Raw genomic sequence first — 10015 nt, 5'->3', positions numbered from 1 at the left:
GGGGAAAATATTCTTGACCGATGAATACTCAAAACTCTCATCACAGAAAAAATAAATAATACATTGACAATTCATATAACTGTACATTAAACTAAAAGAGAAAATAAAAACAAAATACAATTCTAGATGGAAAACCTGTCTTTGGTCCTAAATGAGAAAGTATGTACAACTGAAATCTTCTGGGTGACAATGATCATCTGCAAGTGAGATAGAAAAATATAGTGCATTTTCAATGTATTCAGAGCTCACTACAGAGTAATGTGTGTAAAAAGACAACTATATAAATAAAAATGTACAGGTTTTACAATTAGAACATATACAAAGTTCCCCTCGGACCTCAGATCTTTCTGACACAATCAACAGTGCTGAACTCTTTGGAATCATCCAACACCTATGCATTGCAAAGGCGTGTCCACAATTTCCAACAGTTTGTCCAAAAGGTTTGAAAATAATAACCATTCAACTTTGTATTTAAAATGTGTTTTCATTCCTGAATCCAATCAACTCACTACACGAACTGCCTTCAGCTTTGTTGAAACAGAACAACACCCCCATATATTCACTTGAACATCCTCAACAAGAAAACGGGTAAGAAACAAAGTAAAAGCGGACAGTAAAAGGTGACTGCCTGTGAAGGTTACAGATTATTTATATGGCAGATCGATTGTATCCAGGTCTTAATCTCAATTTGGCTCAAAATTGCTGTCTCTACAGGACCCCAGACTCAGAGAGAGAGGGAGGAGGGGGAGTGGGGGCCTCCAGCTCCGGGGTGTGAAGGCCCCTAGGGGCCCGCTGTTGAGGATCAGAGCATGGGGGGAGTAGAGAGAGAGAGAGGGAGCCTGCTTGCCTTCCTGTGAACTGGGGACTTTTGTGCTGACTGAATGCCTTTACGCTGGTATTCAATTCAAAGGGCTGGCATGTTCCCAATTGCTGAGCTTTGCTGTATGGATAAAGAATGGGTCTGTCTGTCTGTGACATGGGGCCCAGAGCGGGCTGGGCATGGTCTGATTCCCTGGGTACCCCCCCCCCCCCCCCCCCCCCCCCCCCCCCCCCACACACACACACAGGTGTGAGCCCCTTTGGACCGAGGACAATGGAAATTAATCTAGGAAAAAATAGACAAAGTCACTAATGGCTTTACAAAGACTAAGCTTGCAGCCATAGTCCATGATAGTGTTTCAAGGTTGGTTTTCTGAAGACCAATTAATTCTCTACAGGCATATTGAAAGGCGTCTTAAATAAACCATTGGGAAAAGCTGCAGCTTTAAAAATCTGAATCTATGATCAGCCCATAAAGACAGCCTTGGATATAATTGCAATTGGAAATACCTATATTTTCCTTACTTTAAATGACAAAGAAATTAGTGAATCAACCATCAGAGTATACAATGCTGGAGACATATTCAACGTGATAACATTCATTTTGTTGTAGAAAGAGAAGACTGCGATGGCACCATTAGGTTGGCTCTTTAGCACATCTTTGCAGAGCCCATTCCTTATCTCTGTGCCGTGATTAACATAGGAAGGGCCAGGTAAGTTAAGAAAAAAAGCCTAGAAAACACTTTTATGCATGTTACATCACTCTGTTTGCCTGGAAAGGTTTGAGCAGAGACACATTAATAAACATGTGACTAGCTCTCCTGACCAGCTAGGGCTGGGACGGTATGTGATTTTCTCAGTATGAGCATCATAATAAGGAGTATCAGGATTTTCAATATATTATGATAATATTAGTTACTGTAGGTACCTCGCACCGAACTGAACGCCTGCAAATCTAGTGTGCTGCAATGGAAAGGATGATGTCATGACTAATATGTGCGACTCTCCGCTGGTTGAATGTCATTTCACTCCACTGTCACAGCCATATATTCCAAACATACTCATACTCTGTGACATTGTTATTAAGTCATTAGCATGTCACGGTATACCATTTCGTAAGTGACATTACTATTTCATTATTTGATAACTCGGTATTCCGGGGTACTGTACCAATCTATCGTCCCAGCCCTATAATCCAGGTAATGTTCAACTGGAAAAAGGTCAATACATATTCCTTTTTCCTGTTGGTGACAGAACGTTTCCAAAGAATGTTCCCAGCACAACTGATATTTCTGTAAAACCTAGCACCATAAAATCTCAGAGGACCATTTCCACCTGGGCTAATTATTGCTCTGTTCAATATTCTACCCTACACTGACTGTGTTAGCCATCACTGTACATGCACTTGATTTGATCTATTCAAGTTCAGGATGACAGGATACCACAAAGAAAAAAGGGAACTTGTCCATTCAACCTTACAAAAGACTTGCATCTCAAAAAAACTTGCCATAGAAGTGCCTAAAAATAATGGGAATAAATTAGTTTTAAGGGAGAATTACTTGTAGAAAGAACATACACAGCCTTTCATAGATTCACCCTCCACAACTGTATTCACCAAAATAGGAAACAAATACCATTTGCTGCAACAACAAAAATATGTTTGTTTCGGCATTTCAAACCCTTTGCGGTGGATCAAGTCTCTTTAAGTTTCAATACAACCTTTCTATATTGCTGTCTGGTAACGTTCAAATAAATAATTAAACAAAACATTTCAGATTGAAAGTATATTGGACAATAAGGTAAAATGATTAATGTGGTAAACATAAACATTGCCAATTTGATGCTTGATATTAGATATAAAAGTTGTGATCAATCTGAAATCGATTTGCCTTGTTGGTGTCATACTGTTTCGCAATTCCTACATACAAATTTGAAATGTTTTCATTATACAACGAGAGCATCTGTCTCCAGAAAAATTCATACAACAAGCCACTCCTGCAAGCTTGAAACAACCAAGTGTATACTACTATACTTGAAGTCACTGATCTGAGGTGAAGGATACCATTTCCACTTCAAAAGCATCAGGGAGAAAAAACACAACTCACTGCAAACAGTTAAAACAGGCAGTAGTGTCTCAAGACAAACTGGTCAAAGTACCTCTAAATCATCTCCACCAAAATGTTCAGACACCATATTCATCCTCCCTGTCCTTTTGGATGGGAACGTTTACCCTGTTGTCAAGTCCAAAATAAAAGGAAGAAAAAATTGTAAAGCGAAAGAAAAATGTTAGATTACTGTATGTATCACACCATATCACTGTGCCTTCTGAAACTAACAAAATGAACAAACTAGAATAAAAATATTTTAAATAAACACTGCAAGGGAAAAAAGTTTCAGGGGGATTTTTTTTCTTTTTTAAGTGAAATCCATTTTCATGGTGCCCTCCCCCCCAAAAATTCACAAGGTTAAAAGAACAAGGTAATATGGATAAAACTCCTTTTCCAAAGCTCCATCTCTATTTGTGGTTGAGTTTCTCAGAGCGGCATCATGTCCAGGGAGTATTCTCTCAATCTCTCCTTAGTACCCGTTCTAAAGAGGGGTTCAATCCTTTGCCAAGGAACAAAGGAATGATTTTAATTCCGAAACATCCGGAAAAACAAGAGTCAGACACAGGAGACGACGTCACGTCACATGATTTTTTATGATTATCCTGGGAAGTTCTGCCCTAGCGCTGCTCTAGATAGCTCTTTGCCCCCCTGTCCACAGGGGGCACTGTAGTCTATCATCACACCTGGATGCCCGTGCCGTGGAGATTTAGCATCTGGGCTCTCATAGTCTGTATGTTGCTCATGATCTTCTTCTGATGTCCCACTAAAGTGATCCCCAAGCTCATCACATCCCTGCAAGACAAGACAACCAATCATAAATCACAGCACTGTACCACAAAGATGCTCAAAACGTCTCATGATTTATAGCACTAGGTATTTCATTAAAGGAGAAATGGAGGATAAAAAAATATACATGTAAAACTCGACAAGCTTGTTCATGAATCAAAATGATGAAATTTAAATTCAGTTCGGGCATATCCAAGGATATTGAATGAGAAAATAATTATAAGACAACTCTTCAGAACTGGCTATGGTGGCTTTGGCATCCACAAGTGTTTTAAAGTTCAGGTTCATTACTCGATTGACATCCTGGCCACAGATTCCAGTGAGCTGTAGCCTTCGGCGGTGAAGTTGTCTTTGTATCTCTCCATCTTGATGGCCTCCAGCCACTCCCCCACCGAGCGGAACGACGTGAAGTCTGGTGTGCTCTGATCTAACAGGGGACTAATCGGTCTGTGGGATGAGCAAGACAAAGACATTAACATCTTATGCAAAAACATTCCCACAGCAAATACAAATTCAGCTAGAAACAAAACACAAAGACATCCCGGGGTGCAGTAAATTGCAGGTGAAAAATAAATTAACAAATTTTTTACACTTCAATATCAAATTCAAAAGTGACTACGCCGTCTGATCCACCTTTTTCAGGCAAATATGTGTGCTAAGTAACTAACCAAAAACCCTCAACATCAGTTGGATGGCAATTTTCGCTTCAAACCCCCACAAATGGCCACCAGTTTTTTTTTACATTTTCAGGGGGGGTTACGTTCTCAATTTCCCCCAGAGAGATTGTGTTCAGACTGTAAATATAATTAATTTGACAAATGTCACAGTGGGGTCCAGAGTTCCCACATCACCTGAAAGTCCCAGGAACTCATTACAGGGATTGATTTAAAAGCCCTGCTATTGACCATAAAGCCATGGAAGCTGCTTTGGCTTATTGATTCTCAGGGATTTATCTTTCATCTGTGAACTCCTATGGATAAATCAACCACTGGATGCTCTGAATTGTCCACTAATGTAGTTCCATAGGAATGAAATATGAAGAAACAATACATACTTCCAGAGTCTTAAACAGATGTAGGATCTTAATTTGATCACTCTTTTGTTGTTGAGAATTTTCCTGCACCGAAGGAAATCTAGATGAGCTTCGTGATTGACATAAATTCACTGAAAACGCACAGTTATATTAACAATATAGCACTTTTCATGTCTACGTTTGGCTGGCTAATAGCCTAGTATAGACCAAGAAGGCCCGCACACTTTTAAAGCTCCCAATTCACCGCTTTATTGACAACGTTTCCAGCCTAAGCACCAATCAAGCAACATTGTGAACTAAACACAGGATTATTTTGCTGTGACAATATACAGGTAACTGCCAGAAAATAAAGGAAACACAAAAATAAATTATCTTACTAGGGCATTGAAACAGCTTCAATACACCTTGGCATAGATTCTGTAAGTGCCTGGAACTCTATTGGGGGGATGTGACACCATTCTTCCATGAGAAATTCCATCATTTGGTGTTTTGTTGATGGTGGTGGAAAAAGCTGTTCAAGAATCTCCCATAAGTGTTCAATTGGGTTGATATCTGGTGACTGAGACAGACATGGCATGCGGTTTACATTGTTTTCAAGCTCATCAAACCATTCAATAACCACTCATGCCCAGTGATCCTATGGGGGCATAGCAATGGTAGACAAAATAATGTCTTACCCAGCATTTGTATACATGACCCTAAGCATGATGGGATGTTAATTGCTTAATTAACTAAAGAATCACACCTGTGTGGAAGCACATGCTTTCAATATACTTTGTATCCCTCATTTACTCAAGTGTTTCCATTATTTTGGCAGTTACCTGTAGGTCAAATTAAGATTCTACATCTGTAGCAAACATGGTCAAATCTAATAAATGAAGCAGAAAATTCAATTTATTTCATTGGAGTTTTGTAGTGCTCAGTCATAGGGTTAATGAGACAAGCTTTCCTTACCTTGTGCATGTTCCCAAAGGGGTTTTTAAGGTATTGGGATTGCGAATCATCTTATCAAGGATGCCAACTATTTGATCAAATTTGGGTCGATCAGCCCTGTCTTTCTGCCAGCAGTCCAGCATTAGCTGGTGCAGGCCTGGAGGGCAGTCCATGGGAGCAGGGAGGCGGTACCCCTCCTCTATGGCCTTTATCACCTGGGAAAGCCGAAACACAGGAGAGTCATTACCACCACATTAACACAAGTCACCATTTCTGTCACGGCCGTTGATTGAAGTGGACCAAAGCGCAGCGTGGTGAGCGTACATATTCCTTTTTTTAAGAAACAATACAAAAACGACCGTGAAGCTTAAGGGCATAAGTGCCACAAACCAAGACAACTTCCCACACTGAAAGGAGAGAAAAAGGGCTACCTAAGTATGGTTCCCAAACAATAGACAGCTGTCCCTGATTGAGAACCATACCCGGCCAAAACATAGAAATACAAAATCATAGAAAACAAAAACATAGAATGCCCACCCCAAATCACACCCTGACCAAACCGTGTCAATTTCCTACAGTTCATTACCATTTCATCCTCTAATCAAGATGTTTGTAAACAGGAAGTGTCAGTACATAAGTCTTTTGTGGTTTCCTATTTACAGACGTGGTACATCGAGGGGAAACAAGCCAAACCGGATGTTCATCGCTCAGTGTCAGCATGTTAAGATGATGGTGAGACACAAGGACACAGAGTAGCAGGACCCAAATGAGGAGCTATTGAGAGTATCACCCTGTATGTCCCTATATGGCACTGAGATTAGTCACTGGAAGAGCTGTTCCTGTCTGTTATAAAGAACCAATAGACATGATTGTAATTCATTTAGCCAACAGTGGCACTTTTTCCCTTTAGATGCATAATTTATACTGTTTGTCTCATCAATAGGTGGGCATCTGCATATCCTTAAAGCTACATCTATTCTCACTGTGTCAATAGTTAAAAACCAAGTCCATTGAAAGTCTATGGCGTGAGAACATTTAACATTAGAGGCAATGGGAAACCTCTATTCTAGGATTTATTTTCTGCAAATATTAATCTGTTATTCCTGTCAGGGCTATTCAACACTGAACTACGTAAGGAAAAGTGTCGAAACACTGAAACTGTTGAGGAAATGTAAATATTTCTCTTTGTGTATCCCAGAGGAGCTGTTTGCCAACATCTTGACAGAGGAACTGAAATCCCTGACATTGATGCCTGTCAAGCACTAAAATGGCCACTCATGTTTAGCATTTCTACCAGCTGATCGTTCAATCAGCAGACTTCCCATTAGGAGGAGTTGAGAGTAATATAATCCTTTTTAGTTTTTTCTGCTGAGGAGAAGACTGTTTGTCCTATTGGATTATATCCTCTTTAACTTTGCCAAGGGAGACAACTAACTGTGGAGCATCTTCCAGACTAGTATTTGCAAACATTGGTGGATTTTGGGCTCCTGAGTGGCGCAGCGGTCTAAGGCACTGCATCTTAGTGCTAGAGGGGTCACTACAGACCCTGGTTTGATCCCAGGCTGTATCACAACCGGCCGTGATCGGGAGTCCCATAGGGCGGCTCACATTTGGCCCAGCATCGTCGGGGTTAGGGGAGGGTTGGGCCGGGGTAGGCCGTCATTGTAAAATCATGATTTGTTCTTAACTGACTTGCCTAGTTAAATAAATGTTAAATGTTATTTTTATTTTTTTTACTACTTATAGATGTAGTATCTTAATTTGATCACTCTCATTCGTTCCTGAGTGTTCCTGTAAACTTGTAGTGTATTCTCAGTTTAAAATGGCTTCTAAAGTTTATTTCCACCTTAAAATATCAGACTTGTTTTGCCCAAAAATGTATCAACCCCTACAAAACATATCCATTAATTCTAATCCACATAATAATTCACATTTTCAGTTGCTGCAAAATTGGATTAAATTAAGATCCTACATCTGTAAGTATCATCGTTACTGGTGTTTGAATCGGCGGCCAAACGCCTCTAAAGCCACTTTTGCGATCAGCATGATGAACAGCTATGCAATGTTCATCTGTTCCAATTTAGCTGAAACAAAGCAATGACTGCAGTTCAAACTAAAGGCTCTACATGACTAAGTAAATAGCTCTGGAATTATTGAACTCAGCTAATGGCAAATTTGGTTTTCATTATCCTAACTCATTAGAAAGGTTAAAAGCCGTTTTGAAGTCAGAAAATTATTTTGTATGCCAAGTAGCTACTCTTTCTTTATATTATCATATATACATTTTATGAATATCAATCTGATTAAAACGGAATCAATTAAAACCTAACAATCCAACTCATTCAACTCTGAATAGTAATTGTGGCCCATGTTTAAATCATTTATAAGAATTCTGTTAATTCTGTTAACCCCTGAGCAATATGGTAGCTAGTCCCTGAGCTAAATGTGAAACCTGACATGACATTTGGTGTATACTTGACTTCATGTAAGAGAGCAACTCACATCTTGATTGGACATGTCCCAGTAAGGCCGTTCCCCATAGGACATGACTTCCCACATGACAATGCCATAACTCCACACATCACTAGCGGAAGTGAATTTACGGTACTGGATGGCTTCCATTGCTGTCCATCGAACAGGTATCTTTCCACCCTGTTCAGTAAAATGCAGGTCAATGGCTGGAGTAAAGATCAAATTCATTATATCCTGCATCTTCCCCTAAAACATCAATCAAAATAGAGTTATAACTCTGCACACAGGGTCAGCAAAACTTGAAAACTTTCAAAGCAAAAACTCTACCACATAGACTGCATGCTTTGCATATTGAATAGCTAGCTAGCACAGGCATGCATGGGCATGCATCCATATTTTATACTACATTTTCATGCATTGGCTGTTGGCTGGATTTGAGTATCCAGAGAGAGCGCAAGGTGTCTAGGAAGGGAAAGTAATACGGGGCTGGCTTAATTGACTCACCGTTGTTGTGTAGACAGCCTCGGGATCATCGTCGATCACTCTTGACAGGCCGAAGTCAGATACTTTACATACGAGATTGCTGTTGACAAGGATGTTTCGTGCAGCCAGATCTCGATGGACGTATCCCATGTCAGAGAGATATCTCATCCCCGCTGCTATGCCCCGCAGCATTCCCACTAACTGGATCACTGTGAACTGACCATCGTGTTTCTGTACACAACAGAGGACAACCGTCAGCTAATCAAGATCCAGTGAGATCCAGGTCACAAAGCTATTGCTTTTATTCATAGAATAAGAAGCTCTTATTTGGAACATATTGTATTATACATGTATAACTGGTAAGGGAGTTGCCATTTGAATGCATTGAAAGGTTCTCACCCTGAGGAAAGCATCTAATGAGCCGTTTTCCATATATTCAATCACAATCATCACCGGTTTTCCTGAAAACAAGGGTGACACTTTCCGTTAATTGACTCATAGATATGGCTTGCAAGTGTTTATTAATGACGGCCTGCTAAAAATACATTTCCGCCTCAGTGTTATTTTGAGCCGTTTGTTTGTAATTAAGTGTTAACATCTGCCCCCTTATATTAGGCTGTCTAAATTAGAAAAAATAAAACAGGGAGCAAGGCTAATTCAATCAGATACTTCTCAATGTCATTCCTTTTGACTGCAGCACTTTCACATTGTATAGCTAGCAAAATATATTGTCAAATGTTCCTCTCATGTGTTCCTCTCGCAGTTGGTCTGGCAACTTAACCTTTTCACACATTCACGTTATTCACTAAATGTACAAAACATTAGGGAAACCTTCCTGATATGTGAGTTGCACTCCCTTTCACCCTCAGAACAGCCTCAATTAGTCAGGGCATGGACACTACAAGGTGTTGTTAGCAATTGATGTTATTCTTCAATAACACAAACTCCAAAGCAGATCAGGGGGAGAAAAATAGGTTTATTTGAGAAGGACAAATCATAGATGTTATGCTGGGAGGTAGATGTTCAGTCTCCCCTGTCCTCAGCTTTTCTCCACTAAACAAAGGAACAGGATGCCATTTATAACCCCTCATCCTAGCCTGAGATTGACCAATCAGAAGTCCTTGCAGTACGACTGGGCCAATGGCCAAATAACAAGTATCCTGCTCCCGACTCAATGTACAGAACGTAGCACACGTAGCACACGTAGCATACGTAGCTTTGAGTTCAGGACTGACATTCCACAGATTCTAAACAGCTGTTGAACTGAAGACCAACTATTTACATCGACAATTCCCTATTGACCATTAGTACTCTATTTTGTTTATTACTCTCATCCTCTCATCCTCTAGGTTGTGTATTTATCTTCAAGATATTCTTAATG

General features: G+C 40.0%; 1 protein-coding gene across 7 annotated transcripts in view; it reads right to left on the bottom strand.

Moving 5' to 3' along the window:
• Window positions 1-1038: 1038 nt before the first annotated feature.
• The window catches only part of LOC129817568 (ephrin type-A receptor 7-like), an 82624-nt gene continuing 73647 nt past the window's right edge, over window positions 1039-10015 (bottom strand). For 4 of the 7 annotated variants that reach the window (XM_055872949.1, XM_055872950.1, XM_055872951.1 and 1 more), the window contains exons 12-17: window positions 9034-9095; window positions 8656-8865; window positions 8182-8397; window positions 5701-5894; window positions 4005-4160; window positions 1039-3719 (exon numbers count right to left, since the gene is read on the bottom strand). In XM_055872949.1, the coding sequence (XP_055728924.1) occupies window positions 3605-3719; window positions 4005-4160; window positions 5701-5894; window positions 8182-8397; window positions 8656-8865; window positions 9034-9095 (953 nt within the window). In that variant the 3' untranslated portion in view covers window positions 1039-3604. The remainder of the gene's footprint in view (window positions 3720-4004; window positions 4161-5700; window positions 5895-8181; window positions 8398-8655; window positions 8866-9033; window positions 9096-10015) is intronic. The other 3 variants (XM_055872953.1, XM_055872954.1, XM_055872955.1) reach the window with 1 other exon arrangement.

This window comes from Salvelinus fontinalis, chromosome 20 (assembly GCF_029448725.1).
Source record: "Salvelinus fontinalis isolate EN_2023a chromosome 20, ASM2944872v1, whole genome shotgun sequence".
Classification (NCBI taxonomy): Eukaryota; Metazoa; Chordata; class Actinopteri; order Salmoniformes; family Salmonidae; genus Salvelinus; species Salvelinus fontinalis.
This window is presented reverse-complemented; position numbering and strand designations above follow the sequence as displayed.